The following is a 19,750-nucleotide window of genomic DNA, read 5'->3' as shown; positions in this document are numbered from 1 at the left end:
AGAGTCCGAAGAAAAGAGTCCAAAAGAAAAAAATCCAAAGAAAAGAGTCCAAAGAAAAGTCCAAAAGAAGAGTCCAAAGAGTAAGAAAAGGGGGAAGCAAATGTAAACGGTGAGAACAGCAGCTCCCATTCAGAGTCTACATGCAAATCATTTTCTCTCTCTCACACGTGTGTGTATACACACATAAGAAGGTATGTAAGTTATTCTTTATGAGTGTCCTCGATGTTACATTCCTCATTTTTTATTGGCAAAGCTGAAGCTTGGGGATGAAACAGCTGTACTTAACATTTGGAGCTCAAGTTCAGATCTGTTTCTGCACAACTCTAGACTCCATGCTTGTCCTCGGTGCTGTGCTGGCTTGAGAAAGTTTAAAAGGAAGAACTTTTTAAAAAGCAGGTGATGGATGAAGGTGGAAGATGGGATGTGGAATAAACAGATCTCAGGCATTTCCTCTTTACCTTAATCATGTCCAGCTCCTGGTGCCCACATCAGACTCCAAAGACCCAGGCCAGGTGTGAGTGTTTCTTTCATGACCTTACCTTTCTGGTGAAGGTCAGCCCTGTCTTCTCCCACATTTGAGCATCTCTGGAGAAGAGCAGCTGTGGGACAGTGGCTACCATTCAGCGTTTTCCTCAGGGGCCATCGTTCTCCCTGAGGGGGTGATGCTCTGCTGCAGCCAATGGCGTGACTGGACCAGTAACGTGGACAGTGTTCTGAGGCTTCCCTCACCCTGGACCATCCATGCAGCAGATTCTGTGAGAAGGGGCCCTGCAAGACTGGGCTGCACAACAATTCTTTTGTATGTGATGAGACAAATATTTACAAAGATGGACTACTCTCCTGTTTGCATGGTCAGGACAGAGAGTTGGGGCCCCTCGTGCCCATTCTCTCCTTGGCAGGAAGGGAGGCTTAGGGCAGAGGAGTAGCTGAGAGGGGAGTCCTGGACCTGGCTGTGTCACTTGCCTGCTATCACTTTGAATATGTTCTGTTACCTGCCTGAGGTTTCCACAGCAAAATGAGGACACTGGTTCAGCAGTTTTCCAAGAGGTTTTGTTACTGCTCTGAAATGCCCTCTATGACTGATTAGCAATTAGCAAGAGGTTAGCAAGGTCTTTGCAGCACTTGGGAACCATTTAATGAGTTATGAGAGCCTTTGCTTATCTCCTTTTGGAATCCATGTGTCGGTGGATGGACATAAGATGGTCACAGATAGTAGAGGTGTCTAGAGTTATTTTTGGGCTTCCTTGGTGGCTCAGTGGTAATCTGCTTGCAATGCAGGATCCCTGGGTCAGGAAGATCTCCTGAAGGAGGGCATGGCAACCCCCTCCAGTACTCTTGCCTGGAGAATTCCATGCACAGAGGAGCCTGGCGGGCTACAGTCCATGTGATCACACAGTCAGACATGGAAGTGGGTAAGCAGCAGCAGCGGCAGCAGAGTTGTCTTGGCCTGAAGATACAGAGATCACATGTGTATTGGAAAAGTTTTAACCTGCAGAGAAAAATGGTCCTGGATTGTAACTCCAGCTGTTTGCCTCAGTTTCTTTTCTTATTAAATGGTGGAGGGGTGGGATTACCCTAAAGGCTACAGGCCACGCCTGTGAAATGCAAACAAGTCCAGGTTTCAGTTAATGGTAGCAACTGTTACTAATACAGCCTTTTTCTCTTCATTCATCCATACTTAAATGCATGTAAATATTATAAAGATTTCTCCTTACAGTTCTCCCTGTGCTCACATCTGCCTAATCTTGGAGGAAAAAATAGTTTAAAAAAGCAAAATTTTTTGTATTACATTAAACTGGATCTAATTGAAGTAAGCCTTTAAGTTCATTGAGCTGGAAACTTTTCTGTTACAAAATAGGGAGATATGAAGTAATCACATTGGGAATATCAATTCAGGCTGATGAGATAACTCCAAGGTCCAGGAGTCAGCAGGCTCAGGGATTGAGTCTCAGTTTCTCTGTTTACTAGGAGTGTGATCAGTCACCAATAGCAAGTTATCAATTCCTGTCCTTTTTCCATTTATGGAGTGTTTTCCTATACTTTAGATTCTCACAGCATCCTTGAAGTTAGTGAGTCTTGTTTCTGCAGCACATTCTGTAGAAGAGGAAAGTGAGACTTAGGAGGTCAAAGGATTTGTTTATCATGGAGACCCCGGTGTGCCACTTGCTTCCTCCCCAAATTTGCTAAAGTAGAGACAAAGAAATGAGTGCTGCTTGTCTATGCCAGGATCTGTCCAGTGATAATTACAGGCAGTCTAAAATTTCTAATATAATAACTGTGTCACTTAAACTTGATTGTTATCTTGTGGTTTTGGGGATGTTCTTGTCATCTTTTTTTATTTCCCCAGGTATTCTGGGGAAAATAAACAGATTTGTCTATTTATTTCTTAAATAGTATTCAAATAAAACTTATGATAGATTCCCCAAATCTCAAATCAAAGCTTCATATCCTTCTTAACTTTCAGTGTTTTCTGCTTCCATGGGCAAGCGTCTACTTGGTTTAACTGATCTGCTCCGTGTTCCTTGAGTACACTGTTTCCCTTTAGTTTTCCCTGTCCAGCCTGCTTTTTTTTTTGCTCCCTTTCCTTGTATAGTTCTTGTCTGTCACTCTATGGCTGGTCTTAAGTATCACTGTGAAGACGCCAGTCAGGTCTTATTCCTTCTGTGGAAGTGGGAAGCTGACATCATGTTCAGGAAAATTGGAAATTTAAGACACACTCATTCCCTGATAAAACAAGTCCTGTGCCTTCAACACCCTGGCCACTAGCTCTCACACCTGTGTCTCTAGCACAGACCTTCACACTTGCATGTCCAGCTGCACCGTGATATCATCTCACCTTGTCAACAAGTGAAGTCTCCTAAACCAACATCCACCATCTTCCCCAACTCAGTAAATGGAGACCCTGTCCTTTCTCTTCCTCGTCTCAGACACCACAGTCTCCTCTTCTCTTATAGCCCACTCCCATCTGGTGAGCAGGTCTTACAGACTCCACCTTCCAAGTGTATCTGGAGTGTGACCCTGTCGCTCCATTCCTGCTGCTCCCACTCTGGTCCTAACCACCATCATCTCTCCCCTGGATTATTCCAGTTGCCTCCTCACTTGTAGTCACCCTCACCCATTCCCCCTTACCCTGTTTTCCACAAAGCATAGAAGTGATTCTTTAAAAAACCTCAGACGAGGTCAGTCTTTCCTTCTCCCCCTTCCCCTGTTACTGGAGTGACCCCATGCTCCTCCTGCTCTGTCTCCGCCCTCACTTCCCTCATTCTCACTCAGCTCTCCTGCCTCCTTGTCCTGACCCCCTTGGGCATCTCCCCGTGGCCCCTGCACCCACCCCTCCCTCTGTGAGAAGCAGCCTCTCCAGGTCTGCCTGAGCCCCTCCCCCAGATCTGCTCACACCCACTCTGAGCAGAGCCCTCCCCCCACTGTGGACTCACTTCCCTCCTTCACTCTCCATCCCCCGGAGCCAGCTTGCTTTTCCTTCCTGTCCTCAGTACTTGCACTCAGGTTAATTTCTTATATCATCCATCTCCCACCATGGAAAGAAACTCTGGGACTTTGTTTCTTTGTGGCTGAATTCTTCGTGCCCTGAATAATGCCTGAAGTATAGGTTGATCTTCAATAAATAAGTGTGAAAATAGTCAAATGCATAAATGCTGTGAAAAACTACAGAATGAAAACAAATGAGAAACCAAAGAGGTTTTTGTTGTTGTTGTTCAAGGTTAGTTTAGTCACTATGAAACATTCCCATTGCTCTTGATCAAATACTTGTATGAAGAACTGGTACTAAAGGATTAGGAGGATGGGAATTCCCTGGTGGTTCAGTCGTTAGGGCTCCATGGTTTCATGGCTGAGATTGTGGGTTCAATCCCTAGTCAGAGAACTAAGATCCCACAAGCTACGTGGTTTGGCTAAAAAAAAAAAAAATAGGATGAGAGGAAAGTGAAAGTCGCTCATTCATGTCTGACTCTTTGCAACCCCATGGACTATTCTCCAGGCCAGAATACTGGAGTGGGTAGACTTACCCTTCTCCATGGGATCTTCCCAACCTAGGGATCAAACCCAGGTCTCCTGCATTGCAGATGGATTCTTTACCAGCTGAGCCACAAGGAAAGCCCAAGAATACTGGAGTGGGTAGCCTATCCCTTCTCCAGGGGATCTTCTCAACCCAGAAATCGAACTGAGGTCTCCTGATTACAGGTGGATTCTTTACCAACTGAGCTATGAAAGGAGGAGAACACATTTTTTTTTTCATTTATTTTTATTAGTTGGAGGCTAATTACTTTACAATATTGTAGTGGTTTTTGCATACATTGACATGAATCAGTCATAGATTTATATGTGTTCCCCATCCCAATCCCCCCTCCCGCCTCCCTCCCCATCCCATCCTTCTGGGTCTTCCCAGTGCACCAGCCCTGAGCACTTGTCTCATGCATCCAACCTGGGCTGGTGATCTGTTTCACCCTTGCTAGTATACTTGTTTCAATGCTATTCTCTCAGAACATCCCACCCTTGCCTTCTCCCATAGAGTCCAAAAGTCTGTTCTGTACATCTGTCTCTTTTTCTGTTTTGTGTATAGGGTTATCGTTACCGTCTTTTAAAATTCCATATATATATGCGTTAGTATACTGTATTGGTCATTATCTTTCTGGCTTACTTCACTCTGTATAATGGGCTCCAGTTTCATCTATCGCATTAGAACTGATTCAAATGAATTCTTTTTAATGGCTGAGTAATATTCCATTGTGTATATGTACCTTAGCTTCCTTATCCATTCATCTGCTGATGGGCATCTAGGTTGCTTCCATGTCCTGGCTATTATAAACAGTGCTGCGATGAACATTGGGGTACACGCGTCTCTTTCAGATCTGGTTTCCTTGGTGTGTATGCCCAGCAGTGGGATTGCTGGGTCATATGGCAGTTCTATTTCCAGTTTTTTAAGGAATCTCCATGCTGTTCTCCATAGTGGCTGTACTAGTTTGCATTCCCACCAACAGTGTAAGAGGGTTCCCTTTTCTCCACACCCTCTCCAGCATTTATTGCTTGTAGACTTTTGGATAGCAGCCATCCTGACTGGTGTGTAATGGTATCTCATTGTGGTTTTGATTTGCATTTCTCTGATAATGAGTGATGTTGAGCATCTTTTCAAGTGTTTGTTAGCCATCTGTATGTCTTCTTTGGAGAGGAGAACACATTTTAAATCTTATTCCCTTTCCCTTTTCTATCTCTGCACAGGATTTACAGCTTCTGGAGGATGAAGATCAAACTGTGATAGGAGAAAGAGGAACCCTGCTGAGTGAAGGACAGAAAGCCCAGGTCAGCCTCGCCAGGTAAACGGGGTTTCAGTTGCCATCCTGCCCCTCCTCCTCCGTGGCTCCTAGTAGACGTGAGCACACAGATCCAGCTCACTGGGTGGGCCTGTGTGAAGCAGGGTCTTGGTTCTTTCCATGGACTCTTGGAATGAACAAGGAGTTATTGGACACCATCATGATTCAGAGATGAGACCCAGACAGTGTGAAGTGTCCTCTCCTGACATCTCTCTATGTTTTCTAGAGCCATGTATCAGGACGCAGACATCTACCTCCTGGATGATCCATTCAGTGCAGTGGACGTAGAAGTCAGCAGGCACTTGTTCGAACAGTGAGTTTGCTCCTGTGTTTCTATCATCTCTGCTCTCCAAGAGCCTTGTAGAGACTGGGGAAGAGAGCTCAGGAAAGCCTTTGTGCTTCAGGAGACTCAGCACACTCTGCCCTGGTGTCCCTCTCTCCCTTCCCTTCCCTCCACAGAAGATCCATCCTAGAGAAATCTTGCATCATGATGAGGTCAAGACAGGACAATATAGCAGGTGTTCCAGTGTGTGGAGACCAGTGGGGCCCGTGCTTCAGGGAGTGAGGGAGAGATGGCAGATTTCCCCCTGCAAATTGCAGTTGATGGATCCAGACCCCAGGAATAAGAAAGATGATATACAGTTTTTAAGTCAGAGAACAGGACTTGGTAACCTGGTACTTGACTGGCAGTTCTTTTCTGCCATCCTTTTAAAAAATTTTATTTATTTATTTATTTATTTATTTTATTTTTTTATTAGTTGGAGGCTAATTACTTCACAAATTGAAGGATAATTGCTTTACAGTATTTTGTGGTTTTCTGTCATACATCAACAAGAATCAGCCATAGTTAATCCATGTCCCCTCTCTCCCAAACCTCCCTCCCATCTCCCACCCCATTTACCCTTCGTCACTGAGCCCCTGTTTGAGTTCCTTGAGTCATAAAACAATTTCCCACTGGCTGTCTATTTTACACTTGGTCATGTCAGTTTCCATGCTACTCTCTCCATACATCTCACCCTCTCCCTCCTTCCCTCACCCCCATATCCTTAGGTCTTCTCTATATGTCTGTTCATCTGTTGCTACCCTGAACATAGATTCATCAGTATTATCTTTTTAGATTCCCTATATATGTGTCAGTATATGATATTTATATTTCTCTTTCTGACTTACTTCACTCTATATAATAGGCTCTAGGTTCATCCATCTCATTAGAACTGACTCAAATGCATTCCTTTTTATGGCTGAGTAGTATTCCATTGTATATATGTACCACGGCTTCTTTATTCCTTAATCTGTCAATCCTCCATCATTTTTTTAAGTCACGTGAAAAGCAGAGTTTTCAGTATTGACTGGAAAGACCCTTGGTTTATGCTTATTAGTCTGTAGGTTTGAAAATACTTAGTAAAGTAAAAATGATTTATTCTACATCAGTGTCTGTTCTCTAGGTCTGTAAATCATTTTTGTTTTGTAGATAGTTTCATTTTTGCAATATTTTATATTCCACATATGAATGATATCATATGATATTTGTCTTTCTCTTTCTGACTTACTTACTTAGTATGATAATCTCCAGGTCCAACCTTGTTTCTGAAAATGGCATTCATTCTTGCTTTTTTTATCCATTCACCTGTCAGTTGACATTTAGGTTGTTCCCATGTCTTGGGTGTTGTGAATAGTGCTTTTACAAGCATAGGGGTATATGTGTCTTTTTGTGGTTTTGTATGGATATATGCCCAGGAGTGAGATTGCTAGATTATAAGGTAATTCTATTTTTAATTTTCTGAGAAACCTCCAAACTGTTTTCCATACCAACAGTGTAGGATACCTTTATTTTCTTTGTATCCTTTCTAGCCATTGTTATTTTAATGATGGCCATTCTGACTGGTATGAAGTGGTACATCACTGTAGTTTTGATTTGCATTTCTCTAATAATTCATAATGTTGAACACCTTTTCATGTGCCTATTGGCCATCTATATATATATACAACCTTTGGAGAAATGTCTATTTAGTTCTTCTGCTAATTTTTCAATTGGGTTGTTTGTTTTCTTTTTGCTATTGTATGTATTTGTATTGTATGTATTTTTGTTATTTGTATGAAATGTTTGCATATTTTGCAGATTATCTCCTTGTCAGTTGCATCATTTGGAAATATTTTCTCCCATTCTGTATGTTATCTTTTTGTTTTTTGATGGTTTTCTTTGCTGTGCAAAAGCTTGTACATTTGATTAGGTCCCATTTGTTTATTTTGCTTTATTTCTATTGCCTTGGGAGACTAACCTAAGAAAACGTAGATATTATTTATGTCAGAGAATATTTTACCTGTGTTCTCCTCTAGGAGTTTTATGGTGTCATGTTTTAAGTTTAAGTCGTTAAGTCATTTTGAGTTTATATCTGTGGGTGGTGGGGGGTGTGTTCTAACCTCACTGATTTCCAAGCCTATGTCTCTGCCCTTATGTCTTAGTCTCCTCATCGTCTAAGCACACCAGTCAGATTAGATTAGGCCCAGAGTAATTAAGGGTAACAATTACTCCTTTAAAGTCCCTGTAATGAAATTCTAAGGTACTGATGGCTAAAATGTCAACAAGTGAATTTCGAGGGGACATGACTGATTTACAGCAGGTCCGGAATAACAAAGTAGAAACTTCAGCAGAGTCAGCAGATGTGTGAGGAGCTCTGACCTCTGAACACGAGGAGCTGGGATTCCACATCCACTGAACAGAGGTTGTTAGACTTTGATGGAACCTGCTCGTATGAAAAAACATGCTTACTACTGGGGTGATGAAAAAGTTGTGGAGATGGATATTGGTGATAGCTGCACAACAATGTCCTTAACGCCACTGAACTGGATGCTTAAAATGGCAGAAATGGTAAATTTCATGTTAGGTATATTTTACCACAGGTTTTCCCTGGTAGCTCAGTGATAAAGAATCCACCTGCCAAGCAGGAGATGAAGGTTGGATTCCTGGGTTGGGAAGATCCCCGGGTGAAGGAAATGGCAGCCCTCTCAAGTATTCTTGCTTGGAGAATCCCATGGACAGAGGGGTTGGGTGGGCTACAGTCTATGGGGTCGCAAAGAGTCAGCAATAACTTAGGGACTGAACAACATCAACAACATATTTTACCACAATTAAAAAAAAAAAAAAAACCTGCACAGTAGAATCGAATCTTTCAGAACCCGAGGTAGCAGAGGAGCTGACACATAGCATGGCCTCCAGCCCTCTGATCTGGGCCCCCTTTCCCACCCTCTCTTGATCCTGACTGGATGAATTTTCCCTTAGGGAAGCGCCTTGTGACTTGTCATGAGTTCAGTGACTGGCGCTAGTGCTGTGACAGGGATTATCCACCCCCACCCTTCTGGCATCATGAATAGCTTAGGCTCCCTCTTCCCAGGACCCTGACCTGAACCTACAAATATCTGTCACCCCATCTTATGTGAGGCTGCACAAGTTCTCCATCATTTCCTGAAAAGTTTCTGCTGGCCATTGCATCTGTGTCACGGGGAGGGGAGAGGGAGGCATTCTGATTGTTGAGAACAGTGTGCTGATCACAGTAGTTCTCCCAAGTTCTTTTTCGAACACAGGAAGTATTTGTAAAGTTTTCTTAGACATTTTGGGTTTAATGACTTTGGATGTACATTTGATGGAAGCAACCTTGTTTAGATTATTGCTTGCTTATCACAGCCACATTCTCTAGGGAAACTTAAAGTAGAGAGCATGAAGGCAGTTTATGAAATTACTCAGCAGCAAGGGGAGAATGTTCTCTAGTTAGAAAGTTGGATGGAATAATATGCTATGAGTGATGGTGGACATGTCGAATCTTAGTAATGGGGTTATTGTTCAGTCGCTCAGCCGTGTCCAGCTCTTTGCGACCCCATGAACTGCAGCTCGCCAGGGAGTATGTTGTGTTAGTAATGGGGAGTGTTTTCTATTAGAAGTGATGACTCACACTCTACTTGCTGTTAACAGTTTCCTTCAGTTGTGAATATACATCCAAGTTTAATAAGGTTCTGTGAATTTACACCTATATGTTGCAGACATTATGTGGGTTCTATCACCTACAGAAGGTTAGCGGCCTTAGGGAAACTGATGCAGTGTTACCTGTGTCTAGCTTGGATTTTAACATGTTTCAGCCCCACATCACCAGACCCCTGCATCCTGTGTCATCAGGTCTTTGGGTCTGTCCTGATCAGACTCCCACACTGCTGTTTACACAGCTCACCCTCCTGCTCCAGCCCTTCACAGACCCCCCACCAACCATGTTCAGGATGCAGCGCCAGGTCCTCAGACAGAGAACAGGCTTCTTTGCCGTCTGCTCCCATCAGCCTTTCCAGCTGTGCTGGCTTTGTGGGAGCCCTTTCTCACCTCTCCCTGGAGAAGGAAATGGCTGCCCACTCCAGCATTCTTGCCTGGAGAATCCCATGGACAGAGGAACCTGGCAGGCTACAGTCCATGGGGCCGCAAAGAGTCTGACATGACTCAGCAACTGACACTTTCATTTTCACTTTTTTCTCACCCCTGTCTGTCTGTATATTCTCGTCCCTCTGTCCCCAAGCCAGGGAACAGTGTGCCAGGGCACAGAAAGAAGGTGAAAATGGGCCCTGCCATTCCCCCTGCTCCTCCAGGAGGAGCTCCTCCTCCTCCCTGTCTTCCCACAGCCCACAGATGGCTGCACTTGACCATTTATGAGTACCCCCCAAACCCCCCATAAGCTATGAATGCAGGAAGATACCTCAGCCTGGCTTGTTCAGTCTCAGGACCCCTGCACCTGCTGTGTCTTCTTCCAGGGATGTTTCCCCAGAGAGTCTCAGGGCTCCTGTGTCTCCCCATCTAAGACAGCAGCCCCCCTTTCTTTTCCTTCACAGCACATGTCATGGCCTGAAAGGGCATTTTCTATACTCTTTCTGTATGTCCCCATTTACATGGTATATAGTGTTGTCTCCTGTCTTGACCAGTGGGTGTATCTTGGCATGTAGGACAGTGCCTGGCTCCTCAACAAACCTCTGCTGACTGAATGAATGAAGGTGGGGACTCTGTCTTTTTTGTCTTACTTGGTACACATCCCTGTACCATTGGATGTGTCCACCCTTAACACAGCCCATTATAGAATTATACATGGTATTATAATTCCTGGTGTACTTCCAGACTAGTGTATTTCCATACTTCTAGACTTCCCTGGTGGCTCAGATGGTTAAGTGTCTGCCTACAATGTGGGAGACCCAGGTTTGATCCCTGGGTCGGGAAGATCCCCTGGAGAAGGAAATGGCAACCCACTCCAGTACTCTTGCCTGGAAAATCCCATGGACAGAGGATCCTGCTAGGCTAGAGTCCATGGAGTCGCAAAGAGTTGGACATGACTGAGCGACTTCACTTTCATATGGTTATTATAAGATTAACCCAGCCCTTACATAGGAATAACAATTAAACAACTGACTGTTGAATCAATCATTTTCACGGCATGACTTGGAAATCTTTACTCTAAAAACTTGGAAAGTAGAGTGGTTTGGAGAAATAGCATTATATTTAATTAATTAATTTTTATGTATTTATTTGACTGCATCAGGTCCTAGTTGCAGCACACAGGATCTTCTTGCTTCATGTGGGATCTTCCGTTGCAACATACAACCTCTCCAGATGTGATGCACAGGCTCAGACACTCTGAGGCATGTGGGATCTTAGTCCCCCTACCAGGGTGCCAGGGATCTAACCTGTGTCCCCTTCATTGGCACATGGATCCCCAACTGCTGTATCACCTGGGAAGTCCCCTAAAAAGCATCTGAAGTTTAGTCACTTGTCTGATGTTGTCAGGCTCGTGAGAGGGACTGAGATGCAGTCTGCTGCCTCCAGACTCTCCGTCTGACTCACTCACAGGCTGAGCTCTGGCCCAGGTCCCTGAGATTTGCTCTGCGAGGGGCTTAGGCTCCCAGAGTACCTGCCTGGAGCCCTGCCCGTGGTCACCGGGGCCCTGGACCCACCCACTCGCTTCCCTGGAAGGACTGTAGACCCTCTGAGGTGAGACTGGGGCTGAGTCGCTAGGGATCTGCCTTTAAAATGTAGGAGCAGTCTGAGGGGTTACTATGAAAAAAAAAAAAAAAAAAACCACTGAGGTTTGAATGCTGAGGAGGTCTTGGCTAAGAAAATTGTGTGTCCTTTGAGCCTTGGGTGATTTTTCACTCTGATTTGGACTGTTTGGACTGTCATCTTTCATTTTCACATTCAGAAACTTTTCAGAGCAAGTTAAAAAAAAAAAACAAAAACCAACTTCTTGAATGGGACTGGCACCACTTCCTGGGGGTCTGCCTTTAAAATGCAGCAGCAGTTTTTTTATTGTAGAAAAGAAATTAAAGTTGCCGTTAGAAGATTCCTGCTGTAATTTGAATTCCATTCTTTCATTTTCATGTTTGGAAGGTGTTCACTCCTAGTGAAAAAAGATTTGCTTCCTGAATGGGACTGGGAATGTTGTAGAGACTGATGGAAGCCACACTGGCATTCATTTTCTGTCTAGTACTATTTTGGAAGAAGTGTCTAGAAAATGCACTCTGGCAAAAGTTACCAAGAATCTATTTTTTTTGTTGCAATATGTATATCATTAATCATGAGTAATCACCTAGAAAACTGCCTAAAAAAAATGTACACATTTTCATATGACATAGATTTCTCTTTTCCATTCCTGCATAGAGATAAAAGTGTTTTAGTTCAGTCATGTTTAGGAATTTCAGTATTAGTTGTTTTTCTTTATGAAATATATAAATGGGTTAAGCTGAGTTTTAGGCAAAAAAGCCTTAGCTGTTAGTGCCTTCACAAGATTGCTTTTTAGAATTTTTTAGTGTAACTGTTCTTTAAAGTTTGCTGCTGATGACTGTGAAGACCTAGTCAGATTAATTGATTTCTGTTTATTCAATTTGTATTATTGATTTGGTATTTAAACTACAGATCTTTGCTCTGTTGTCTTTGTTTCATGTTTACAAAATATATTTCCAATTTGGAGCAGCCCCATTAATATGCTTGTGTATACTGTACATTTTACATTTGTAGGTGTATCTGTCAAGCCTTGAGGGAGAAGATCACAATCTTAGTGACTCATCAGTGGCAGTACCTAAAAGCTGCAAGTTGGATTCTGATATTGAAAGGTGTAAGTAATTTCTAGATGCCTGTGGAACTTGCTAGCACTTAGGTGTGCTGAAAGCCAGGCCTTTCAGCAGGTCACTCTCTCCTTGGGTTCATGGTAAACACCTTCTTCTCCCTCAGTTTTACAGCTTCTTCTTCTCAAAGGTGGTGTTCATGCCTTTGACAATGAATCCAAAGACCTGTAGAAATGTCACTACTATTCTCTAAGCCACATAAACCCTAAAGTGTACAAAAGTGCTACCACAGGGTTACTGAGTCATCACTGTTCCTGTGAAATTTGTTAAGGATAATTACAGAACTTTTTGTTTTCCCCTTCCAGGATTTGTCAAAGTATATTATTTGCAAATTAGAGATACTAAGACCTGTTTGTATCCATGGATTGTCATACGCAGTTTGCTAAAGAGCATCTTCCATTAACACCAGAAGTGAGGTTGGGTATCTGAGCACCCAGGTCAGAGACGCCCACTCTGCTGGTGTCCTCAGTTGCTGGTCTCACTGTCTCTTTCCACGCCTGATATGTGTGGGAGCCTGTGCAGCAGGATGATAAAGCTCTGCTTTATGGGGCTCCTGTTCTTATGGGGACAAATGTGACAAAGAGAGAGGGGTGGAGCTGACATCCTGGCTGCCTGCTTAAAGAGCTGGTGCCTCACGTGGCCTGAGTGACATGAAGGTGGGGGCCATGCAGGGGGTCCTAAGGAAGGAGCTGACCCAGCAGGTTGGAGGAACAACAGGAAGAGCAGCGTGTCTGGGGAGAGTGAGCAGTGGGATGTGGAGGGAGCTGGTCTCTGAGCAGTGGGCTGTGGGTGGAAGTGGGATGGAAGTGTTGGACAGTCCAGAGCAGAGGATTGATGTGGTCTGATGTGAGATTTAAAAGATTCCTTACTATTCATCTGGTCCCATTCACAGAAGGGAGAGGATGGCTGTCCTCTCGAAATTGTCAGTACTTGCTTGTAGAGTACAGCCTCAGCCTTTGTACCTCCAGTCATTTCCTTGCGCATCTTACAGAAGTGAAGTGGAAAGTAGTAATTTCATTTAAAAGGTGCATGAATTTTGCCTCCCAAGTGAAATAACACAATGTATCCTAAGTAATTTTCCAGTTCTGCAGTGTCAGATGGTACCCAAATTCTTCATTCAGTTTCTCCAAGAGGACACCTCAGGGGATAGGGTGAGAGGGGGTTCAGCGAGGGCCCTGAGTCATCTTCTTCCACCTGAATGATCTTAGCCAGAGCTGCTCTCATTTTACGAGTTTTTCATTTTAGGATTTTTTATAATATCTTGTTTGCCTCTGACTAAATCAGCTGAGTCTTGTTGCATGGGGTGAGAAAATTGTGAAAATATCTGCACATTATTTTATATGACTTTGTAAGGGAGGGAAACTGTGCAAGGATATGTTACATGTGTTCAAAGAAAGTGATTAGACTTAAACAGAGGCCTGATTTGGGGAAACCTCGTTGGCTGCTTGTGGTTGGTTGTTCCTAGGTTTTTTTCTTGGATCTGGGTGCACTGATTGTTGCTTAGATTTTGGTTTGCTGACTGCCAAGGCATTAGTGCCACCCCAATCTCATGACCTCCTTGTTTAGTTGCTTCAACAGGTGGAACATTGAATTTTCAGTTGGGAACTTCCTGCATTTGTGGGGAAGCTATAAAATACTGTGAAGATGCAGCTCCTGGGTTTTCTGTCCAGGGCTGGTTCCTACATGTCCTGTCCAAGCTAAGCATAAGATACTATGAAAATGACAGTGCTCAGTGAAGTTTTGATGAATGACTGTTACCTATGTAGTTGTGTCAGTATTTTTCTTTCCTGGAATATCCTCCCCAATTAATTTTTTAAAAAATTCTGCTTCTCACATGAGGCGTCTCTCAGTTCCCATGCCTAAAAAGACTGAGCTGATCCTTCCATCAACCTCTGTACTGCTTGCTTCCCTAAGTGCCGACGGTAATTATGTCAGTGGCCTCCATTCTTAACACACGATCACACATTTCTTTCATATCCCTCAGAACCTACCACAGGGTTTAGCAGAGAATAAAATGTTCTGTTCTGTGTAGAGTTGAACTGCATTAAATTTGTCAACCACAATGTCAGACCCAGGGATCATTTTCTTAGGAAAATCATAATTTATGACCAGTTAATTTTAGTTGATTAGTGTTCAGATTATATTACTATTATCTAATGCAAATATATTCCTCTCAAATTCTTTATTTTAGGGCAGAATAGTACAATGTGGGACTTATATTGAGCTCCTGAAATCTGGGGTAGATTTTGATTTCCTTTTAAAGAGGAATGAGGAAGAACCATCTCCAGATCTGGAATCTTCTACCCTGAAGAATCAGTCCAGACCCTTGATGAGAGGTGCTGCTCCAGAGCTTCAAGATGTGAGTTTCTCATCCTGTAACATGCCACTGTATGTCTGCTCTTGGTAGACTCATGGACCTTCAGTCTGTTCCACTTGTGACATCTTCATTTGTCCTAAAGTAGATCCTAAGATTCCAAGGCCCTGTTCCATGGAACTGGTAGAGTTAGAAGAGCATGAACGGATCAAGCCTGCTTGTGGTTCTCCTTTGGGTGTAGGATGGAGGCTCTTATGGAGATCAGTAGTGGGTGCACTGCTATGACTTCCTGGGTATATGTGACTCACAATGATCTGTGAACTCTTTCACCATAGTTACATCCTGCTCACTGTGGTCGCCCCCAGCTTCCCTTATGCATCCATAGGCTTAATGTGAAGACCCCCTTAGACTGAGTCCTGATGTTGCCACATTAAATCAGCTACTTTTCCTATATGTTGGAATGTTCTAGCACTGCAGGTGACTGATGGTAGTATTTTGCCTCATCATCAGATGGTTTATGATGGATCAGAGGTAGCATGTGCAAAGAACCTGATGAACAGCAGACTTTGGACTTAGTTCCCATCTTCCTTTCTTATCCTTTAAGACTGAGAACCATGTCTAATCCACCTTGAATCCCAGTGGTCAGGACAGAGCTGAGGACATCCTGGTCTCCTGTGACTCTATAATGCATTCCAAGTCCTTCAGACAGAAATGAGGAAATGCACTAGATCTCCCTTAAAAACATACATAGGTATTCTTCAGTATCCAAACTTTGGATGATTCTGATAAGCATTTGGATTAAATCCTCAGTTTCTAAACTCAGGAATCACTCTCTGAAATTTAGGAATCAAATAGATTCAGATTATATGCTTGTCTCTTACTATCCAATCCCATTTTACTCAAATTCACTCTGTGACCTCAGTTTACTGTATTTAGCTAGTATTTTGAACCACAAGTATGCTGTATGTTTCATGTTTCTAAGATTGAGTGACACAAATTATCTAGAAGGATACTTAAGCTTCATATCATTTTGTGTATTATTTTGGCACAAGCTTCTGCTGGGAGTCATGACTGACTTTAAGCAAAGCCACCCAACAGTGAATAACCTCGTACAGATGATACTGTCTTATTTCTAACAGAATCTTAGGAGTGGGATGGCTGGGTCCAAGGATAAATGCACACATGGTTTGACCAAATATTCCCACACTCCTCTCCATAGAAGATGGACCATCTTGCACTCCTACTAGTGTATGAGATGTGTCTGTCTGCCCTTGGAAGGCCTTGTTGAACTTTTCACATCTAGGGATTCCTTATTTAAAATTTTGTCTCTCACTGCCATTTTCCCCTCCCAGACTGAGAGTATAGCGGTCACATTTCCTCTAGAGGACCGTTTGGAAGGAAAAGTTGGTATTAAGACCTACAATGATTACTTCACAGCCGGTGCTCAATGGTTTATCATCATTTTCCTTATTCTATTGAACATCGCAGCTCAGGTAAATAAGGACATTTATTTTGGTGTGTGCCCTCAGCTTGGTATTTACATATTTATACTGTATTTATGTTATCATTATTTTTAATATGTATATGCAGATATTTATCTCAAAGAACTGGCTCATGCAGTTGTGGGATCTAGCTGGATAAATGTGAAATCAGAAAGGCAGGCCTGAAGGCTGGAACTTCAGGCAGGAGCTGACCCTGCTGTCTTGAGGCAGAATTTCTTCTTCCTCCAAGAAGCCTCAGATTTTGCTCTTAGGGCCTTTGACTGACTGGACAAGGCTACCACAGTGTTGAGTGTGATCTCCTCTACTGAAGTTCTGATGATGGATATGAAACACACCCATAAAATACCTTCACGGCAACATCTAGACCAGTGTTTGGTTGAATAATTGGACACTGGCCTGCCCAAGTTGGCACAGACAGCTGACCATCACAGTACCTGTCAAATGTTTTTTTCTTGGAAAAATCCCAACATTTGCACTATGATTACTGCATTTTGCAGTTCACTTGAGTTTGCTTTGAAATAGGTTATCTGTGGGGAGCGAAATAAGTGAAGCTTATCGGTGTTGTGTACCTGATAGAGAACTTCCAGGGATAAAAGAATATCTTTTAAAGAGTTTAAAATGTATGATGCCCTTCCCTGAACTGTGGTCATCTGGGGTGTGGGACTTGGCACAGACCTGAGCTGAAAGGACCATCTCTGTGTTCTGGAGCCTTTCTATCCCCATCCTAGTGAGCAGAGGTGTGAGGGCTCAGTAATGTCAGTGTGTGAGTGACTGTTGTTTCCTGCTACAGGTAGCCTACATCCTGCAGGATTGGTGGCTTGCATACTGGTGAGTGATTCCGGATCTGACCCACAGTGCTGAGAAATCTACACGAAACCTCACTTTTCCACAGAGTCAGGGGGAGAAGGGAGGGGCTTGTTCAGCCTCCTCTTCTGACCCTCACATAGTTTCCCTGAAGAAAAAATAAAGTTCCTGCTGGTGGAGACCCTCCCGTTGTCTCTCCCGATGTCTGACCTTCAGCAGCTTCCTCATAGATAATTTTGAGAACTGAAGGTTGTGATTCAAATTGAATCTTTATAAGGCAGATGGACACAGAGCCCTGTGAACTGGGAACCATTTTTCTAGCATAAAATACATTTCCCAAATTGAGTTTTCTTTTCTTTTCTTTTTGTATTTGAGTACATTCTGTCTGAAGCATAAAATTTTTTTCTTCCCTTTTCCATAGGGCGAATTTACAAAGTGCCCTATATTTTGGGGTATATGAAAAAGGAGAGATAAGTGTGATGCTTGATCTGAACTGGTATTTACAAGTCTATTCAGGTAAAGTTGAATTCTCTGGTCTATTATATGAGAGTCTGAGGTGCTTGCAAGGAACCTGTGTGAGCATCTAGGGCTTCCAGGCATAATTCAGTAATGTCTCAACAGATTTAAGAGTTTGACTTGCATTTGCTCTGTGAATTAACTAGGAAAATTATTTTTAAAATCTAGAAAAAAGAAGTTGAATGGAGATTCTTGATTTATTGTGCACTGGATTTTGGTAGTTAAACCAGGATTGCACATTCAGAAAATCAGCCACTGTAAATACATGGTATTGTCTATTCTAATAGGTTGCTTTAGCTAAATCTTATATTGTTATATGGATGGAAAGGGGTTTAGAAACAGATCCCTACTCTGTGGTTCAGACTGTTCCAATTCTGTCTGAATAAGCTTTGGCTTTTATTGATCTTGCATATATGCAAAGTCCCCTTCACCACACTGCTCGTCTCTTGGGCATCACTAATTACTTGAAAAGCTAAGCAGAGGAAATTCAGCATCTAGGGACAGATTCCTTCTCTTTCTTACCTTGAGTTCACAGTGTTATTTCATCTCCAGCTGTGTGATTAATTTAACATGTAACTAATATTAACATGACTCACTGTATTCACAAGAACTTAGAATATATATAATATTACATAGTGTTTAAAAGATGTCTTCATCTAGAATTTTAAATATCTTTTTATCCATTCATTTGTTGATGGACATTTAGATTGCTTCCATGTCCTGGCTATTATAAATATTTGCTACTATGAACATTGGGGCACATGTGTCTAAATATAATATAAAATAATAAAATAATTTTATATTGGATTATAAATGATTGGGCTTCCCGGGTGACTCAGATGGTAAAGAATCTGCCTACAATGCAGGAAACCTGGGTTTGATCCCTGGAGAAGGGAATGGCATTCGACTCCAGTATTCTTGCCTGCGATATCCCATGGACAGAGGAGTCTGATGGGCTATGGTCCATAGGGTTGCAAAGATTTGGACATGACTGAAGTGACTTAGCAAGCACACATAGATGATTAACAATATTGTGATACTTTCAGATGGACAGCAAAGGCACTCAGGCATACATATGTGTGTATTCATTCTCCTCCAAATCCCTTCCCCACCCCCCATCCAGGCTACCACATAACTGAGCAGAGTTCCCTGTGTTATACAGTAGGTTCTTATTGGTTACCCACTTTAAATATAGAAGAGCGTACGTGTTGATCCCAAATCCCTAACTATCTCTTCCCCATTAGGGGAAGTTATCTTCCCCTAACTATTCTTCTTCCCCCTGACAACCATAATTTCATTCTCCAAGTCTGTCAGTACATTTCTGTTACATAAATACATTCATTTGTATAATTTCTTTTTAGATTCCACCTATAAGGGATGTTTTACAATATTTCTCCTTCTATGACTTACTTCATTCAGCCTGACAATCTCTAGGTCCACCCATGTTGTGGCAAATGGCATTATTTCATTCTTTTTTATTGGCTCTGTAATAGTCCATTGTATGTATGTACCACCTCTTCTTTGTCCATTCCTGTCAATGGTTATTTAGGTTGATTTCACATGTTAGCTGCTGTAGACAGTGCTGCTGATACATTGTCAGCAAATTTGGAAAACTCAGCAGTGGCCACAGGACTGGAAAAGGTCACTTTTCATTCTAATCCCAAAGAAAGGCAATGACAAAGAATGCTCAAACTACTTCACAACTGCACTCATCTCACACGCTCGTAAAGTAATGCTCAAAATTCTCCAAGCCATGCTTCAGCAATACGTGAACTGTGAACTTCGAGATGTTCAAGCTGGTTTTAGAAAAGGCAGAGGAGCCAGAGATCAAATTGTCAACATCTGCTGGATCATTGAAAAAGCAAGAGATTTCCAGAAAAACATCTATTTCTGCATTGTTGACTATGCCAAAGCCTTTGACTGTGTGGATCACAATAAACTGTGGAAAATTCTGAAAGAGATGGGAATACCAGACCACCTGACCTGCCTCTTGAGAAACCTGTATGCAGGTCAGGAAGCAACAGTTAGAACTGGACATAGAACAACAGACTGGTTCTCAATAGGAAAAGGAGCATGTCAAGGCTGTATATTGTCACTGTGCCTATTAAACTTATATGCAGACTACATCATGAGAAACGCTTGGCTGGATG

At 42.6% G+C, this 19,750-nt stretch overlaps 1 protein-coding gene across 2 annotated transcripts in view; it reads left to right on the top strand.

Annotated features, from left to right (window-relative positions):
* Positions 1 to 19,750, top strand: part of LOC133049216 (ATP-binding cassette sub-family C member 4-like) — a 150,363-nt gene that overhangs the window by 37,943 nt on the left and 92,670 nt on the right. For both annotated transcript variants that reach the window (XM_061133178.1, XM_061133179.1), the window contains exons 11-17: positions 5,233 to 5,327; positions 5,551 to 5,637; positions 12,358 to 12,454; positions 14,656 to 14,823; positions 16,131 to 16,271; positions 17,071 to 17,108; positions 17,506 to 17,600. In XM_061133178.1, the coding sequence (XP_060989161.1) occupies positions 5,233 to 5,327; positions 5,551 to 5,637; positions 12,358 to 12,454; positions 14,656 to 14,823; positions 16,131 to 16,271; positions 17,071 to 17,108; positions 17,506 to 17,600 (721 nt within the window). The remainder of the gene's footprint in view (positions 1 to 5,232; positions 5,328 to 5,550; positions 5,638 to 12,357; positions 12,455 to 14,655; positions 14,824 to 16,130; positions 16,272 to 17,070; positions 17,109 to 17,505; positions 17,601 to 19,750) is intronic.

Source organism: Dama dama, chromosome 30 (genome assembly GCF_033118175.1).
Source record: "Dama dama isolate Ldn47 chromosome 30, ASM3311817v1, whole genome shotgun sequence".
Classification (NCBI taxonomy): domain Eukaryota; kingdom Metazoa; phylum Chordata; class Mammalia; order Artiodactyla; family Cervidae; genus Dama; species Dama dama.
This window is presented reverse-complemented; position numbering and strand designations above follow the sequence as displayed.